Below are 20,297 nucleotides of genomic sequence, written 5' to 3' on the forward strand. Positions count from 1 at the left end.
AATGTAACACTGAATGTCTGATGATAAATTCTCAACTTATATCACCACAGAATCATTTTGGTTTGAAAAGATTTTTAAGGTCATGGAGTCCCAGCCCTCCCCTCACCCTGCCAAGCCCAGCACTAACCCATGGCCCTCAGCACCTCAACTCCATGGCTTTGCAATAGCTCCAGGGATGGGGACTCCATCTCCCTGGGCAGCCTGGGACAAGGGTTGACAACCCTGTGAAGGAAAAAGTTCTTCCTCACCACCAATCTAAACCTCTCCTGGTGCAACTTCAGGCCATTTATATATACTTCTACACATCTACATACATATATCATGTAATTCTACAGTGCTACTCTCTAGTTATACGAATCAGTTTCTACCAGCTGGGCTTCCAGCTCTCTCTTCAGGGACACAGAACAATAGAAAACACAAAAATGAGTCTGAAGGCGCAAAAAGTGGCCCAAAGTTTTGCCTTTCCCATAAAACTGTTAAAGTGGTTTATTCAATAGAATGAAATAATCTTTCAAACACAGTGACACAGACCAAAAAAAATACCCTGATTACTGTTTTAGTTATGGCTTACATCAATTGATAGGCTTCTATTACAACCATAATACAGCTACAGAAACAGTAAGCAAAAATTACAGGGTGACAGGTTGGGAAAAGAAGGGTGAGTCAACGGACACGATGGATTAACAACAGCGTGACACCACCATGACCCTGCCCGGAGTTCTCTACCCCCACCGTCACCACCTCACAGAAATAACAAACATGAAACAAGCTTTGTTGTTGTCATAGCCCAAGCTCCCTTAACGTGAAGACACATAGTTTTTCTCCAGTATTACCAAAGCATCTGTTTCCCACCACGTGAACACAGGGGATGTGTTCAACCAGCAGCAGCTCTTTGATACAGTTTACATGGGCTGAAGGCAGAGGTTTGATCAGGGACCTCCCAGCTGACAATAAGGAGGACCCAGAAACGAAGCAACAATCACCATGTCCCATCCCAGAAAGAGCAGGTACAGGCAGTTTTCCTTGTTTCTAAGGCTCTAGTGTCCACTTAAATGTGTATCACTTGGCCAAAACGAGGTTAACAAACAGGGATTAAGTCAATTCTGCTTGCTGCCTCCTGCCATATGGAGTACTGGAGATACTTCAGTGTCTTGGTCCATCACAGAGTTTCAGGCAGAACAAACATTTTAAGAACCAGCCAACAGAGCATCTGATTTTGCTAGCTTGTCACCATTTCACACGTTAACACATTTCACAGTGATTCACACACTTAAAAATGGACATCAACTCACCCAAAGTTCAAACACCAAGAACATTTATGGCTTCTAAAGGGAAAACCAGACAGGGTGGTAACATATTTACAGCTTTCAATCCTTGAAGCACTGAGGCAGATTTCCAAGTTTCCCACGGTGGCCCAGACCCTCGTTTCTCACATTTCTCAGATGCTCAGGGCTTCAGCAGCACTGGGGTGTTCACAGCCTGGGGCTCAAGCTCTCTTACTCCAACACTTATCATACATTTGGATTTCCCTTGCATTTGTTTTAAAAAGCACTTAAGTACAATTGCTTGTAGATTTCAAACACCACACAGACAACACAGGGATGCCCAGCAGCCTCATCCACATTAGACAGGACAATAGTAAGACATAAAATAGTCTGGGAGAGGTTTTTTTTGGGAGATACAGGTTATTGGCTTGATTCACAAGCACTTGACCTGTTGGGATTTTTTTTCCTATTGAGGCCAAACAGGAATGTTGTGCTGGCTTCAAAGGGAAATGGGTTGAATCCTGCCTTGAACACCTACGACTGAGGGATTCCATGCTGCTATTTTAAAGCAAGCAGAAAAGAACTCTTTTCTGGAGGCGTGAGGTTCGCGTACACAGGGTCAGGTACAGAGGGTTCAGCAGTAACCTCACACGGTGGGTCACACAACCACGATGAAATGCTTTGCATAGATGAGTTTGAAAAGATGAAAAGTGTCGTGATCTGGAAGGCAGAGTGGCAGTCACAATGTTTCTGCTTCCAGGTAACTTTGTTCTTTACTCACACCGTTAAAAACACAGTATTGCTACTGCACCTTGTCCACAATGCTTTAGAAAAACGTATCTGAAACCAAGTGAGTAAGAAACAAGAGGCTGCTCTTCCTGCCCACGATCAGGACCTGCTTCTGGAGGTTTGCTCTGAAGTACAATGAACTTCCCACAGACTTTGCTGGATTTCAGAAAAGGCCCTAAGCATAAATACTGACTCCTTTATCCCTAAAACCTCAGGTCCTTCCAGAACTTCCCAGGGAATCTAGTCCTTAGGGATTGCCAAGTGCCTCTGTGTCTTCCATTCTCACTGCCCCAGCTTGTGCTCTCTACAATCAGAGCTTTGCTGTCAAACCTCCAGACCTCAGAAGATTAAAACGGACAGATTCCCTCAGTGGTTCATCCACCTCAGTTCCCCTCCCCATGTAAACAAGAGACTGCTCCTCCCTGCCATGGAAAGCCGAGCATGGGCACTCGGCTCAGAGCTTTGTCACAACCACTTGCATTTGTCACAACCACTTGCATTCAGGGCTGATTCGCTGAACCCCCACGGAGTGGACTGTTTTAGAGACAACTCCCTTCCATTTACTACATCCAACCATCTCAAGTGATTACCTTTAACTTATCAATTCAATCTGCATGGGGAAAGTTTTTGTCAGGGATCAGGGGAGCTACTCTTGAGCACAGCAAGCTGTGAAGCTTTATCATTTCTGTTGTGTTACTGCGCAGTGTCAAATGCTTTGGATCAGAGCTGTGGCTATAATCTCCTGTACCCGCTTTACATCTCTTTTCCAGGCCACCACAGACCTCCTCACCACGGTGTGCCCCTGCCTGAAGTTACAGCGGGAGGAGCTGCCATGGCATGGCTCTCCCTTTGCAACTCATGAGCTGGCTTTGACAGCTGTCAGCACAGGAAACATGCTAAACTGTTTTAATGGCCCTATGACCAGTTAATCCACTCTGTCCAACAGCAAAGCTGGATTTCAGAAATCAGAAGCAAGCAGCTAAACCATTTCAACTAAATACTTCCTCCCCTTCGATGAAAGTGATGGCAGATCCATAAGCCTCCCCTGTTGACCTGACAATAAAGGAGAAGCAGTCCTAGTTATGTTCTTTCCCTACTGAATTTGCACTGCCAGTATATGCAGATCTCAGGAACTTCTTAAGTGATTCTCCTAAATACTATGAGGAGTTGGGTATTAAACCACAACAATTTTCTCTGTTTCTATCTCAGACTTCATATCTTCAGCAAGAGAGCTGGGATTACAGCTCAAGCTCAGGATGTGGTACCAGATAGCTCACAGCAGTTCCTCTTGGGCAGATCAGACTTTTGTATTGGGAGATTTCTCTGGAACCTGCAGCATTTTCTGTGGGAAAGCACAATGTCACATTTGTCATAACAGCATGCAGCAAACACATCCAGCGTCCTGACAGTCATTTCTTATCACTCGGGTAACTCATCATTCAAAGAAGGTTAAGATTGCAGTTAAGATCAAGAGGAGAGAAAACAGCCTCAAACACAGACTTCAATTCTTGAAGCATGGCAGAAAACAAGGAAGGTCTTTCTGCAACAGCCCTTCTTTTTGTCCATTTAAGCAGGACAGGCAGAAGCTCAGGCTGGCCAGTGCTGGCTCACCCACCACACAGTGACATTGCACAGGTACCTTTGTGTAACTAACAAACTCCTGGGCAGTATTTATTTGCCACCCATGGAGAACAGAGCAGCAGGAAGGGTCCATCCCCAGACCTTGCTCCTGCAAGTTGCCACCACAACCATTTCGGCTCCAGCCTCGGCCCCACAGGTGCTGCAGGACAGCAGCAGGAACCTGATTTTCTAGTGCCCAGTGCAAGGTAAGGAGGCCAAAAGATATCTGAAAGCTTCTGCATTTGGCATTTTTGACAAATGCCACCATTTTTCAATCATTTATCTGAGCAACACCTGAAAAATGAGTCTTAAAGTAAACACATTGCAACATGCATTTCGTCTCAAGGACTATTTTATATGTATTTCTTTTAAGTATCTTTCTGGCTTGCAAATCACTCCTTATATCTAACTATACACCTATGTACACCTTCACAGACATGCCTGGGCCTGTTTTTGCAGTCCCTACACAAATAAAATACCCATCCTTTTGAATGGGAACTCTTTTTCTGATAAATGTGGCAAGACTGGGCCTTTGGTGCATATGTGAGAGTATCCTGCACACACATTTTAAAATCACTAAAAAAATATAGTAGCTCTAGATCTATAACCTGAACACAATGAAATCTGAACACAGTGAAGCTGCACCCACTACCGTATAGCTTGGGTGAATTTACATTGCTCATTTATATGAAGCAAAGGAAAGCGAACATCTGTGACTCTCTAATTACAGGTTAACTGTAACTGCTTTTTGCTTATCTTTCTGTCCGTCCAAAAAAGTCCAGAATGATTTTTGCAACTAAAAAAGAGGGATTTTCACCACTTCTGTCCAACACAGGGATCTTTCTCGAGTGCTGTCCCATCTTTTTTGAAGTATCTCTCGCCTCACACCAGGCTCCTTTTGGTTGCTTCTGTTCACTTCAATCACCATAGCAAAGAAAAATCCCTTACCAAAGAAGGAAACCTTAGCAAAGCAGCAGCAGCAAAGCAATACTGAAGTCACTACTAGTTCCATACTCAGGCAGAAAAAACGAGCTAAGGCTCTAGGTACTGGCTTCAGCGTCATTCCCCTTATCATAAAGCTTAATGCACAGCAAGATGGCCAACCCATGGGGGTCACATTGCTCTCTAAATAGCACTTTCATTGCAGCACTTCATTATCAAAGCCCTTTGCACATAAATTTACAAAACACAGCAAAGACAAAGACCTCTTTTGCATATTAAATCAAGGAAACCATTTCATCTACAAGTCCATTCTTAGTGTGCCTGGTTGACAGACAGTTGACACAAGGTGGTGCTCACTAAAACACATAACTCCAACACCAAAAGCACTACCACAAAGATACACAGTGGTTAAGCGCAGGTCCTTCACCTACCCTGGGCTCCTATGTCTCAAGTGAGCTCTGAGACCTTTATCAAAGATAAGTGTTGCTTTTAAAGTAATCAGACCTCCGGAGTCCAGCTTATAGCGAAGGAAATACACTCTCTGTCCAGGTCACTGCTAGTCAGTAGGGACTTGAGATGGTGGCCATCATGCTTCACTTTCTTTTCCATCATTTTATCTGTAGCATGAACAACTTCCACAGCTCTCAGCATAGCCCAGGGGCTTTTAAAAGCAGCTTTGTGCACTCATGCATTACACAATCCCCACCCCCCACCCCCCAAAAAATAGAAGTATTCCTCATATAGAACTAGCACTTTAAACTCCAAACCCTTGATCAAAGATATTGTAATCTAAGTAAGACAAGACAAGGCACTGGACAACAGCCCAAGTGCTTCAGACTATGAACATAGACAAGGGAACTCTGTTCATTTAACTATGGAAGCACAGATGAAGCAGCAAACCTCAGCCCCCTGTGTACACAGCCTACTACACAGTTCAGCAGCCAGAAAAAACTCCAGTAATATCTGGCATCTTTTCTGCAGCAGGATTCTGACAATTTAACTGTACCAGGTGAAAAATTTGGCTTGGCATAACTGACAGAGCTACACTGGTAACTTTTTAAACAATACACCAGCCCTTTTACTATCCCAATAACATTCTCAACGTACAAAACCATCATATTAAGACATCTGACGTCTTGAGATGCTTAATTTTTTAAAAAGCATCATAATTCAAGCAACAAAGTATCTTCACTGTACTTCGACTTCATTTCCTGCCAGTACTTAGCACAGATACCTGAAAGTATTTAACTCAACCTGCACAACCTGCACAATCGACATTCAGACACTCCTGCCAAGTCTCTAGTAAAAATCAAAGAGGAAATACATTTTTCTATCAAGTGCTATGATGCTTGAGCCAAATAAAATCAGCTCAGAAAATATAATCTCCTCATTATTCAGACCGAGAAAGCTTGCAGAAGTACAGAGGAGTATGTTTCTACAATAAGGTCTCCAGTCTGAAGCAAGGATGGTCACTGTAGGAGGAAGTACACAAGTTGCTCATGCACTAGCTAAGAGGAAAGTATTATAGACAATGACAAAACACAATCAGTAGAGGAGATCAGAAATATGATACACAAGAAGGAAGATGAAAGAAACTCTAAAACAACTGCACACCATGATCAACACCACGATAAGTTATCTGTTGCCATGAGTGGGAGTTTAACTTTCTCTTCTACTCTGGCTGAAAAAAAAAAAAACTCACAAATTCATCATGTTTGTTCCCATCACATCTATCTCCTATTTTTCACCCTTTGTGGCATTGCAGAACAAAGACCCCAAGTTATATACTTCCCTTTAGAAGTATAATGCTAAAGAGTGTTTTCAAAAACCCGAATGTTAGAGAACAGTGTTTTCAATAAAATCTGGCAATGCCCCAAGGTACTCAATGCAGAAAACTATGTTGAGTAACACGGTTAAAATTATCCTCACAAGTTTGGTGCTTTTCTTCATAGTGAAATGATCAATATATTAATGTGCTCTGTTTATCCCTAAACCTATTGGAAATGTGTTTCTTGTCTGAATTGTTTTCCAGGGCTGTGAATGCCCTGGAGTATTCAGAGGAGTTTTACTTCTCTTACACTGTTATGGACCTAACTGCTAGCAGGAAAGATGCTGGTATCCTAGATCCTAGGGGATGCAATGCCTTGAGGAAATTTATATCAAACAATTATTGCATAATCTCAGGGTGTAATAAAACCTCCTACATCAAATACAGGCATTGACTTTGTGTTATGCTTTTGTGTTACAGGAAAAAGTGTCCATGTCAACAGCAGCTACAGGTTCCAGTATGAACCCGTAGGATCCCCTTGCTGTGCATGTGGAGGAAGTTAAAGATTTCTGAGGGCATAGCGTGAAAACCAGGGCGAGGTTTCACATTGTCATAATAGTGGTGAGTTATAAAAATCCCTGAGGGGTTCATGGGGAAGGCCCAGAAGCCAAAAAGGTGGACCTCCTCACAGAGCTCCAGGGCAGCGGTCACCAGGATTAGCCCGGTGCTAATCCGCTTGGCCCGCACCCCTTGGCCCAGCCAGTAGCGTGAGACATTGATGAGATACTGGGGATGAAAGTAATAAACAGCTTGCTGAGATTCAAAATCATCCAGAACGTATTTGACTCGGATTGAGACGTCCGTGTTGCGAGTGTTGTAGAAAGCTGGCAGCAGCACGGAAGCGTTCTCGTAGACCTGGAGCACGTCGTAGAAGGGTTTCCTCCATTTCTCCAGCTTCTGAAATCTAACAGGAAAAAAGTGCAAGTGCTGGTTAGACCAGTACAGACTTAGTTTGCACTCAGCAGACAAGAAACTTCCAATGGGCTTTTGCCTAAACATGGCTAATGGCATCCTGGGATGCATCAAGAAGAGTGTGGGCAGCAGGTCAAGGGAGGTTCTGCTCCCCCTCTCATCTGCCCTGCTGAGGCCTCATCTGGAGTCCTGTGTCCAGTTCTGGGCTCCCCAGCTCCAGAGGGACAGGGAAGTGCTGCAGAGAGGCCAGTGCAGGGCCACCAAGATGATCAGGGGACTGGAACATCTTTCATACGAGGAAAGGCTGCGGGACCTGGGGCTGTTTAGTCTGGAGAAGAGAAGACTGAGGGGAGATCTTATTAACATTTATAAATATCTAAAGGGTGGGTGTCAGGAGGTTGGGACATCCCTCTTTTCTGTAGTAGACAATAACAGGACAAGGGATGATGGGATGAAGCTGGAACACAAAAAGTTGCACTGAAACATAAGAAAAAGCTATTTCACTGTTGAGGTGAGGGAGCCCTGGCACAGGCTGCCCAGAGCGGTTGTGGAGGCTCCTTCCTGAGAGGTCTCCAAGACCCACCTGGACACGTTCCTGTGTGACCTGATCTAGGTGACCCTGCTTCTGCAAGGGGATTGGACTAGATGATCTCTAAAGGTCCCTTCCAACCCTACCATTCTGTGATTCTATGACTTCTGACACAGAGACTATTGGAATGATGTGTCAGTTAACAAGGGGACTATATCCAGATTTGTAGCTAAGGCATCAGTATGAAATGCACAGCAAAATAAAGATAATGCGTTTTGTCCTACTAGAGCCCATGGTCCTGTCAGGAAGGTGGTATTAAGGTATTAACACATTAAAATCACTCAGTCAATCCTGGCTACAAAGCTTAAACGGCATTTAAAAAAAAAAAGCCCAGCATATTACAATGTGTGTAACTTCATTCAAGCATTTAGGGTGGGATCCAGTTGCTTCCAACCTGAATGTTTCTGGGACATTTTCCTCAGGCTTGCAAGCATGATACACGACTTCCAGGGGAAGGATGGTTCTGCTGTTATAATTTTAGCTCATCAGCTTCTCACTTTCTATCCCCAATGTGCAGGTCTAAGTGTTTAACACTTTTATAAGTTGTTACTGATGACATATACCGTATAATTCAATTCTGAATGAAAGCTGTGATTCACATTGTCAGTTTAAAGTAATAATAGCGAAAAACATCTCTGCAGTAGTCAAAGTCAAAGGTAGATTTGGAAAAACAATAGAGATGAAAACACACAGAAAAACCCAGAAATTACCTCTCAGTAATTATACTGGGATTGACAGTCACCACATCTGTCTTTACCCCGACGTCCGTGAAGTATTTCTCAGATATAGGAGGCAAGTTGCATCTACAAAGGAAAGAAATTAGTAAGAAAGTTAAAAAATTCCTTGTGCCTTTTCAAGACTAGAAAGAAGAAGTGATTTAAGCACTTCTTCCAAGCAACAATTCTAGAAACAGATTGAGAACTTAAAATGGTATTAAAACATGCTGATGCCCAAACTGTGCATAAAAGTAACAAGTTGTTAGGGGCTGCACAAAGACCTCTCTTCCTCTCCAAGTCTGTCAGAGATTACCCCTTTTTGCAGACATAGTCAATGCTCATCTTTTTGCTTCCTCAGCTATTTACTTTGGCAGTTTAGGATGAGAAATTGGATGAAGCAACAAGGAAAATCAGCCTATAAAATCAAAGACTTCCTCAGCAACAGCTGAGCTGTATTCAATAATTAATAGGTAAACTATATCTACAACATTGCCTTTAACATGCTTTGGTTTATACTCAAGAGGATTCAAGAGAAATGCTCTACAAGAGACAAATGTGTCCAGTAAATTAATAAAAAACTATCTGGTCTTTTATTTTTCCCTTTATAAGTATCTCCCAGTATTGTGTAACAGCATCAATTCTGACTCTACAGATTCACCAGAGGCTACGAAAGGTATTAGCAGCAAATCTGTGAAGATCTGTAAACCTTGACTTTGACCATCCTCCACTCACCTTGGCCTTGACCTAGATTCACTGACTCACAAAATTCAGAGCATCCCTCAAGAGATGCTGAAATTACTGGAACAAACACACACACAGGCTATCACAGCAGCTTCATTTCACAGGAAACCTAGCTAAGAAATAAAGCTTCAGTGTATGTTATCAGGGGCAACATAAGTGGCCTTGCAACTGGTTCTAGCTCAGTTTAAGATCGTGTTAGATCCTTGCTGACATTTTGAAAATTCTATGAATAGAAGCTGCCATTGTTAAGATCCCCACATCTCAAAGATACTGCTGTGCCACATTCCCAAACATCTCTGCATTTCTGAGGCTGCACAGGAATTAAAAAAAAAAAAAGGTATTTAGCATAAGAGATGCTCAGTGTTTTCACAACACTGGAATTCAGCTGTCAGCATCATTTCTCAGTCACAGGGAAAAGGTGAATGGGGGAGCAGAAGAATATACAAAACCCCTTCAAAGTCCTTCTCAGACTTGGGAAGTTCATGTCTGCCTTCCAGAGGGTCCCTTTTTATCAGGTCAGAGAATTTTATTTTAGCCACTTCATCCTTCTCATAGGCAATTATATTTCCAGCACTTTTCTCTGCTGGGTCACACAATGTCCTTTGTGAAGTGTTCTCTAGCATCCTCAATTCCAGCTAGCACTGGGCACAGTGCTTGTTAGATTACATTTGATCATAGGTTTTTGTAACAGAATTATAGAATCATTTAGGCTGGAAAATACCTTTAAGATCACAGAGTTCAACCATTAAATCATGAGCCAGTTTCCTGATTCCTCTCCATCTGGGAGCACAGTGTTGAGGGAATCACTGAAAACCTAATCTACACGGGAATGCAGATAAGCAGGCACTTCTTTATCATGCAGCGCTGGGAAAACACAGGGGATAGCTCCTCCATACGTGCTTCATTGTTAGTTACCATTTTCAAGGCTTTTATACACTTATCAGTCTCTTTGTTTTAGTAACAGCTAAGGTAACAGCCAAGGTAACCTAACAAATACATTTACCAGGGTAGCAGATGCCTATTAGGTGTAGTATGTAACTCTTGCAGTCTGATCCTTATGTGATTCAAATGAATACTTAATCAATGGGTATTTGAGTTATTTGCAAGTGCTTAGCAAATTGATTGAACTATTACTAGGTGACTAACAAGTGCTTAACAGGTGCTTGTCTACTTACTGTGATGATAAGTTGTTAACTAAAATAATGGTGTATCTGCAACACAGGTTAGTGTTACTCCTCTGGAATGACAGATTACTGTGGGTGGGCAGAAAGCTGCTCTACATCCTCTCACCACTTGCTCCTCTCAGCTTCAATATTTTTGAACAGTGAAGTTCAACCAGGATTAAGAAAGACTGAATTTTTTGAAAGTGATAGTTCCTTATAAAAATTATATAAACTGTACTTTTGTCATAAGATCCAAGAAATCCATCCCTGCAAAGACGCATCTCCAAGTGCACCCAATGTTCCGTCACAAATCTCCACTCTGGCCAGTAGATGGAGATCGACAATAGCAACTAGTAAATGTGTGTTTTATGTCTACTTTTGTACTACAATTAACTGCCACCAGAATTTATTTGATAGGAAAAAATCCTGGTTGCCTCCTGCTAGCTTCAAGCCTCCTGACAAGAAGAGATTTCCCCAGGTATCCTAAAGGTATCACCGAACATTAGCCGTGCTCCATAGGTAGTTCTCAAAATATGTTAAAGAATTATTTAATTGGTGGCCAAGATGATGATTCCTGAGAGTTTGGTCAACCAGTGTGAAGACTGGAAAGTGGATGTGTTCAGACTTGACCTTAAACATAAGTTTTACTTTAAAATTGATGTCAGCAGACCTTTGTGTGTGATGCTGGTCCCACATGAGACAGTGAACCAGGGGTTTCCTTTGCACAAGTACTGATTATTCTTATTTCGATTCTCATTAAGCCTCTGTTAATTACTAGTAACAAAAGCAACCCAGTTTCTAGGTTCTGAAGTGATCTATCTGCTCTTTATAATCAATTTTGGTGCAGTTCAAGGAAGAGTAACACTGGTAAAAAGGGACCTCCACTCAAATTCTTGTATGTAAATGACAGCATTTACTGCCCATATTTCTATTTCCACACAACAGCTTGTTGCCTCTATGTGCAGCACATACCACTGCTTTCAACCATGCTGATAGCTGTGATCCAACACAATAGAAGGGAATTTACAACGATTATTTCATGCATGTGAGGTACACTAGGCCTTTAAGAAGCAAATAATGCAAAGTCTGGAGTGTTTCACAGATCAAAACTAAGAGAATAGTTTTCTATAAAATGGGCACCAGAGGCAGACACGAGGGTCTGAAAAACAATTAATAGTGAAGTTAGGACCTGCAAGATTTTATTTCTCATTCAATCCCAAATTAAAATAAGAACTCGGTGAGCCAAAATCTGACCTATTTTTTGTTGGTATGAAATCAGAGAGAGTAATTGATTTAAGCACAGTCATTCTAAACTGACTACAACAAACCCAAGATCAGAAAATAGGCCAACAGATGCAAAAAAGATTTCTCTTTTCTACAGAATAGGTCATGAGTCTGTGAGCTAGCTGTCATACCCTGTGACCCAGGCAAAGAGCTTAACGGGGTTTAGAGAGCGATTAGTCATGCATATGAATATTAAAAAAAATCCTTCCCATATATATTAAGGACGGTAAAAGTGCTGCTCCGTTATCCAGAGACAGTACCTACAGTACATACAGTCTTTTTTCCAGGCACCAGCATCCCCTGGAGGAGTTCTAACTCTAAGCAGAGAGAACTTGCCATAAACCATCACAGATCAGGGGTGGTGAGACAGAAATCACAGAATAATTACGGTTGGAAAAGACCTTTAAGATCATTGAGTCCAACAAGTCACCTCACACTACCAGGCCCACCACTAAACCATATCCCTCAGCAACTCCTCTCTATGTCTTTTGAATATCTCTAGGGATGGTGACTCCACCACCTTCCAGGCAGCCTATTCTAATGCTTAATCCAGAGATACAAGTCATGGAACATCCCAGTCTATGTAAAGCCTGGATAACCCCACATGTGGTGGGGAGCACAACATGGAGACAATAAATCTTTTAAGTTATTCAAGTGTCTCTGCACATCCTGGAGTCCACAGTACTGACTACTGCAACTCCCTTATCCATCACTTGGGGTCTGCCCTGCTTCAGAAATGCACCTCTGAGGCAGGTGAGCTATTAAGAGTTGGCTAAGCTGCTTGTCATGCAGTAGAGGTTGTACCCCTGGTTCAAAACTGCCCCATAAAATCATGGTCACATTCATAGCACACTGCTTATGCATAAACATCCACAGAAGGACAAATCCATAACCTGAGTGACAGGTGTCCTGAAACAGGACATCAAACTTTGTCAATGACTAACCACATGGAGCCAGGGAGAAATAACTTCTCAAAGCATAGTTTTTCAACAAATACTATATGTGGAGATGTTTTCTTCAAAACATTGCTTTTTGTGCAAGAAGCAGGCTTGATATGGCCATTTTAGCAAATCCATGTGGCATAGAATATCTTTGTGATCCTTCATTTGTCATTAAAATGAGCAAAAAGGAAAATGGTGCTGTAGTGATTACCGAAACACAAAGTCTGCGCTGTCAATCTCCCGACCACATCTGCTGTTCTTCAGAATCCCTCCGTTCCCAACTACCGCACACTTCTTAAACTGAGAGCGGTGGTATGGCATGTCCTGCAACATCACAGCACGGAAACAGATTCAACATCCCAAATACAGAGACAGCAAGTCTTTTTATTTCATTTAATTCCTCTTTTTCCCTCCTTTTTTGTGCAGCTGTACCTTGCTGCAGATGCACTAATCACAGGAAGCTGCCGCTGGTGCTGGCCCACAGTATTCCCATAGTGTACATAAATGGATAGGATTGTTCTCTGTGCAATTAGAGATAGTGTGGGCAACTAACTTGGGATGGGGGTGAGGAGGGGTGGGGAGGAAGAAATAACCTGGTTTTGTTCAGGTTTAATAACGGAAGAAGTAATTTTAGAAACTTGTTTTCCCTTCTGACTCCCACGTGAGGGCAAGAACCATAAAATCCATGTACCTAAACATTGCCACCTGAGCTGCCTGCAAACCACTTGCTCCTCAGGCTCTGATGTCCTGCTTCTGAGAAGTCTGCACACATAGTCCCAGGACAGCCAGTAAAGGCCAGGTCTCTCTAAGTCAGACATAATACTGCCTACTTCGTTTGATCTACCAGCAGTGTCCAGAGCCTTTGGTCAGACACCTTTTCAGACTTGTACAGGGTGCACCTTTCTGTTACCTTTGGGCAAAATTCTGCCTTGTGTGGAGACATGCAGCTGCTGCTGAAGCCAGAAGGAGTGAAAAATCACATCTCTGAGAGCAGAAGGGGGCTGTTAGGGTGACAGGGTTGTGACGCAGAACATAGCCACGCCACGCCTTATGAATATGTAGAGATGTGCTTATATAAGCATGAGAGTGCTCATTTTGGTACATACATATTTTATCAATAATTTCATACTGCAAGCTACAGTAAGATGAGACAGTGACATTTCTGGGTGACTATTCCCAGGATCTTCCCTAGTGTTCATAGCCAAAAGGACATGCAATTACACCTGTCAGAGAAAAGCAGCAGCTGCCTAGCAGAGAGGCCATATAGAGTTGTCTGTGATTTATCTAAGGATTTGTTAACACAGAATGCCTCAGTAGTCCCGAAAGGGAGGTCAGAAGACAGTTCTCTGCACTCAGCATAAGGCTCTTGCCCTTATGGTCTTGCTCCTGTGCTTTTAGTTCTTATCTCCAACATTTGCCACAGAATCATAGAATCCTTTTGGTCAGAAAACAGCATTAAGATTATTGAGTCCAGTCACCAACCTCACACTGCCATGGCTACCACTAAACCATGTCCCTCAGCATCTCCTTTAAAGATCTCCAGGGATGGGGACTGCATCACTGCCCTGGACAGCCTGGGTCAGTGTTTAACAACTCAAGTTCTTCCTCATCTCCAATCTAAGCCTCCTCTGGAGCATCTTGAGGCCATTTCCTCTTATCCTGTCATTCATTACTTGGGAGAAGAGACCAACCCTCACCTCACTACAGCTTCCTTTCAGGTAGTCGTAGAGAATGATTGTGTCTTGCCTCAGCCTCCTCTTCTCCAGGCTGAACACCCCCATTCTCAGCCCCTCCCCAGCCCCCTTGTGCTCCAGCCCCTTCCCCAGCTCTGTGCCCGGCTCTGGCCACGCTGCAGCCCCTCAGTGTCCCTGTGGCAGTGAGTGAGGGGCCCAGCACTGAGCACAGCCCTGGAGCTGCGGCCTCACCAGGGCCCAGCACAGGGGGACAATCACTGCCCTGGCCCTACTGGCCACACTATTTCTGATACAGGCCAGGAGCCCTTGGCCTTCTTGCCCCCCTGGGCACGCTGCTGGCTCATGTTGAGCCGCCTGTTGATTAACACCCCCAGGCCCTTTCCTGCCAGACACCTTTCCAGCCCCTGGTGCCTGGGGTTGGTGTGGCCCAAGTGCAGAACGTGGCACTGGGCCTTGTTGACCCTCTGACTTTCTGAAAGGGATAAATTTCAGTTGTAACCTGCCAATATGCCAGTTTAAATTCATGAGGTGTGCCCCATGGTAAATCAGTAGGTGCATCAGTAACTATATGCAATAGCAATTGTCTCCTGGTTCTAACTTTGAATGGCCCTTGGGTCAAGGATTACTTGCTGGGAGGGTTTTGGAGAATCATTATGATGAATATGTTTTAAAATTATGCAGCCTGTTCACAGATAATCTGCAAATAGGAATAAGTATAAAAATAGTCACTGTGAATATGAATTACTAAACACTCATGCCCCTAAAAAAGCAGACCTACCCCAAATATTGGATTTATTCTATATGAACCTCGTATTTTTCAAAAGTTCTGATCAGTAAGTGCCTCTTTTATTCAGCTTTCTTATTTCTTTAGCCATTTTGCTGATAGGTCAGTAATATTCTGCAGGAAATATAGATATATTTCATAGATGACCACCAGAAAATAGGATAATCAGCTAAAATATCATATGCAAACGTTTTCAAAGTATAAGCATTTAAGTCTTTAGAAATGTCAAACAGCCAACTGCTTAATGCTCAACTATAGCTTAGTATGTGATGCAACAAGTAGAGTGAAGTTGATTCTATAAATGGGCAGAAGTACATGGTACCTTTGGAAACATCTTGAAGATTTCTTGGTTGATATGGAAGATCCCACTGGTATCCACTTCATATTTCAGTTTAGTTCCCAAGGGAGTATTTTTCTGGGTGGTGAACAGAAAAGCAGGGGCATTGCAACACCTTGACAAAGTAGACCTGTCAAATGAAAAAGAGAAATGAGATCGAGGAGCTGATGACAAGCTTCAAGATTTACAGTTACTATTACTCCTAACAAGACACCTTTCAGCAAAAAGAAACTTTTTAGCTGTAGGAGGGGTAAAATGGTGGGATTTCCCTTAGAAAAGTTCAGACTCAGTGAATTTTTCCTTGATTGAGGAACTTACTATAAAAAAAACCCCAGCAAAACAAAAGAAGGGATGTAATCCCTGTACCCATCTCTTCAACACTGCAGGAAATACACGTGCAAATTCTGCCCTGCTCCAGGCCCTGAAGCTGAGCTTCTGCCCTCAGTATCCCAGAGAAACGATTCTAATGAATTATCTCCTCTCTGCTTTAAAGGTCCTCCACTTCTTGTAAATTATTTTCTCATCACTGGGCAGAAAACACAGTGGTTAAAATATCCATCTAGGGGTGCAGAAGCTTGTCAAGGCAGGGACTTAAGCACGGAAATACCTAAAGACACTACCTCACTCACCAGATTACTGTGGATCACAGGACACTTGATTGACAAAACTAAAATTGCATATGTGAATCAAGAAGACCATAAGCCCTGACAGATGGGTGCCAAGAAGACTGGTCAGGGCTACAACCCCAAAATCTCAGGCAAATGGCCAAAATTTTCTTTGTTTCTGGGATAAATGAAAACAAGTTTTGAGATTTTGAAAACGGCATTCATGGCATGAGAGGACAAAAACCATTCAGCTCTCCAAATAGAGGTCCATTCCTTATCTCACATCCTTCCCTGAATGCTTTTCTCCTTTTACTGGTGGAACTGAAAGCTCTGGCTTCAGCTTACTCTTACTTTAGAGCCAGTTTGTTTCTCAGTCAATGCATCTTATACATTTAATGAAAAATATATGTCATGGCAAATGCATAAACATGAAGACAAAGCCAAATGGTTCTCAAATAATCTAGATTAAATATGTTGCCTCTGGGGTACATGGGCTGATTATGAGCTAGAAGAATAAGCCAGTCTCTCTTACGGACTTTGTTATAAGCACCAGAAAGCAAATACAGAATCATGCAAAGATTTCCACAATGTCCAATTTATTAACATATTTGGCTTACACAGAAGGACACAATGAGATGATCAGATCAAGGCAGAAAATGAGACTAAACAAGTCAAGGAATAATTGCCTACAACAAAATCATTAAATAATTACAAGCAGGTAGTGGGATTGCACTGGTACATCTGGGACACTAAAAAATCTCTTCATTAGTTTCAGATTAAAGAATTGAAAGAGATGTTTTTCTTTAATGTCCAACTGATTTTCCAGAGGCAGGTTCCTCAAAATAAATGTCTGATAGCCGAAGGAGGAAGATTGTCAAGATAATTGCTTTCCTCAGTCTCCAAATACAAAAGCTAGCGTGGTTTCTATGCTTCCTTTCACTGCTGCTTAATTAGCTGCCATTGAACTTTTGCAGAGTGCTCTCCATCTTTTATGACGGTCTGGAACTGACAAAGTTCAAAAGCTCACAGCTCAGTTCTGTTAGACCATCACTTTTTTTGCCTCCTACTAGTCTATCTACAAACTCAGACACTGGCCTGCTTAAAAGAAACAACAGTTTCCACACACTCACACACTGAAGTCTCTGTCCCATAAACCAAAAATGAAGTAGGCTTTGAACCTTTTTTTCCATGACTAACATGATTAGTGTTCTGGAACCAGCTAATCAAGGTTAGGTTACATCTAGGTGCTCATGGGAATTTCTGAAGCAGTGATCTGTCAGCTAGCTATAGCCAATGGCAAAGAGTCTTTCTTCTTTCTCTCAATGCACTGTCTAGGATGGAGAGGGGTTCTTTGCTTGATGTGCTGGTGTTGGTGGCCTAAGAGAGAGTGATGGTCCTTCTGATGGTCTTTAGATAGTCTTTTCTCATTGCTCCCACCTCTAAACTGGCCTCTATACTCCAATGTACTCCACGTTTCAACGTGCTCCTTGCACTCTGGGTACAATCATTAGTACTCCAAGCAATCTTAGAGATAGTAGGCTCTAATCCTGAATGTCTCTCATCTTCAAAATGGGCTCTGATAATTGCACATCAAGTAACATGAAGAAAAAAATATACAAAAAAAACCCCTAAACAACTTATCTGTGGAGCTCACATTGGAAAAACTGCTGTGAGCCTGAGACTAACAATCAGTTCTTTTTAAAGATGTTAATGACTAACTCAGTACACACATTCTCACATTCTCTCATTAACTCGTGACAGCTGTTTCCTGGAATCATGCATGAGGATTTGGGTGAAAGTTGTGGGGCATTATTCTAAACAACAGCTCTGAATCATGACAGTGACTTACAGATTTAACCATATCTACGTTCCACTTGCTCTGCAATAACGTGTTTTCTCTAGACCTACTCAAATACAGCCCTTGAACATATCAATGTACAACATCCATTGTTTTGGCTTCATTCTGCTATTGCCCTCACAAGATCAATTTCAAAAGCTGTGTCTTGAAAGTACCAAGGGGTACACAGCCTCATTATGAAGAATAAGCCAGTCTCCTTTATGAACCTTCTCAGAAGCACCAGGAAGTGAATACAGAATTATGCAAAGATTTCCACGATGTCCAATTCATTAACATATCTGACTTACACAGAGTGACCTGGAAGTCTTTCCCATACCAAATTCCTTGCCTTTCCTGGGGAGATCTTTCAACAAGCCAGAGGAGCTCTCTTTCACTCCTGCTGTTGTCTTTTTAAATTAGAAAAAAAGCCATGTTAATCCAGAAGGAAAGTACTCCAACAGTAACAGTGTTTTAAAGCTTAACTCTTGTTATCCATATGAAGGTTTGACCTCTCTGCAGGAAGCTAAACTCAAACTCAAGTAAATCTTACTCAGTCTCATTAATGTGCACCATTCTTACTTGAATAAATTAGCTTCTGTGATATTCATCTCCCACTTGCACATCTGTAGGCTCTTCCATCTGTCAAACAATTCCGTTTGTTTCACCCTAAAAGATAAAGGAAGAAAATACAAATATAAATAAAGATATAATAAATTCAAGGGCTTCATGTCCTAAAACAGCTGTAGTCAGAGCACCATGCAGGAGGATTTTGACAGGGTGAACCAGTCAGTGTTACCAGTGCAGAATTTATCGTTTAATCATTTTTATTTCCTTCTCTGCTCAGATATAGCAGCTCTAAGCCTACACACAGGTACTGATAGAACTCTTCGGATATTTAGGACTGATTTCTGTTCTCTGATATGTATTATCCATTTCTTCAGGATGAAAACAAAAGAAAGTGATACTGAGCGAGAAGCATTCTACTGTACCAAAATCTATCCACAGTGTGCTAGGAAGCTAATGAGTCTCTGACGAATACAGCGGCTTTGAAGGGGAAAGGTGCACCCAGCAAAAGGGCCCAGTAAGGGGATATCAGACAAGAGGATACTTTGGATAATTTACCAATTAACTGTATAATTTGGTGAGGAATCTTAATCTCTGAGATTCTACAGAATAGCGCTGTTGGTGAATCCAATTAATCAACTGCAATAGCACACGTGTAGGGATAACCATGCGCCAGCAATGTGCCCTCGTGGCCGAGAAGCCAATGGCATCCTGGGATGCATCAAGAAAAGTGTGATCAGCAGGTCGAGGGAGGATCTTTTCCCCTTCTACTCTGCCCTGCTGAGGCCTCATCTGGAGTCCTGTGTCCAGTTCTGGGCTCCTCAGCTCAAGAGGGACAGGGAACTGCTGGAGAGAGGCCAGTGCAGGGCCACCAAGATGATCAGGGGACTGGAGCATCTTCCTGATGAGGAAAGGCTGTGGGAACTGGGGCTGTTTAGTCTGGGGAAGAGGAAATTGAGGGGTGATCTTATTAACATTTATAAATATCTAAAGGGTGGGTGTCAGAAGGTTGGGGCAGCACTTTTTTCTGTTGTATCTAGCAACAGGACAAGGGGTGATGGGATGAAGCTGGAACACAAAAAGTCCCATTTAAACACAAGAAAAAACTATTTCAGTGTGAGGTGAGGGAGCCCTGGCACAGGCTGCCCAGAGGGGTTGTGGAGTCTCCTTCCTTGGAGGTCTTCAAGACCCTCCTGGACATGTTCCTGTGTGACCTGATCTAGGTGAACCTGCTTCTGCAGGGGTGTTGGACTAGATGATCTCTAAAGATCCCCTCCAACCCCTACCATTCTATGATTCTATAAGCACCTGTGACAGTAAAAGGGCATGAAAAGCTCCTTACATAACAGTCTCTCCCTCCCCTTAATAAATATACATTCAGTTACATTAAAAAAATGACACTATTTCTATTAGGCTGATACAGGATGGCATTTTTTGGGGTGGTATCATCAATTTCAACCACTTTTGCCTTCGAGCTCATACATATGCTTCTGCATTTGGACAACAGACATCACAAAGACCTTGTAGATGTCTAGAGCTAGGAAGCAATCTCATAAACTGGGAAATTTTTAAGCCTCAGATTTCTTCAAGACTCATAGGTCTTAATGAGTTCTTTCAGGCTTTGGGGCTTTGAATGTTTGAATAAAGCACAGACTTTTAAGATAATTATATATTTAAAGTGAGTGG

The 20,297-nt window shown here is 42.4% G+C and overlaps 1 protein-coding gene across 3 annotated transcripts in view; it reads right to left on the reverse strand.

The window, feature by feature from the left end:
* Positions 1-6,879: 6,879 nt before the first annotated feature.
* ST8SIA5 (ST8 alpha-N-acetyl-neuraminide alpha-2,8-sialyltransferase 5) overlaps positions 6,880-20,297 on the reverse strand; it is a 42,139-nt gene continuing 28,721 nt past the window's right edge. For all 3 annotated transcript variants that reach the window (XM_062018768.1, XM_010201957.1, XM_062018767.1), the window contains 5 exons: positions 18,627-18,713; positions 15,591-15,735; positions 13,002-13,114; positions 8,656-8,748; positions 6,880-7,348 (listed from right to left, as the gene is read on the reverse strand). In XM_062018768.1, the coding sequence (XP_061874752.1) occupies positions 6,880-7,348; positions 8,656-8,748; positions 13,002-13,114; positions 15,591-15,735; positions 18,627-18,713 (907 nt within the window). The remainder of the gene's footprint in view (positions 7,349-8,655; positions 8,749-13,001; positions 13,115-15,590; positions 15,736-18,626; positions 18,714-20,297) is intronic.

The sequence above is a fragment of the Colius striatus genome, chromosome Z, assembly GCF_028858725.1.
Source record: "Colius striatus isolate bColStr4 chromosome Z, bColStr4.1.hap1, whole genome shotgun sequence".
NCBI classification, from domain to species: domain Eukaryota; kingdom Metazoa; phylum Chordata; class Aves; order Coliiformes; family Coliidae; genus Colius; species Colius striatus.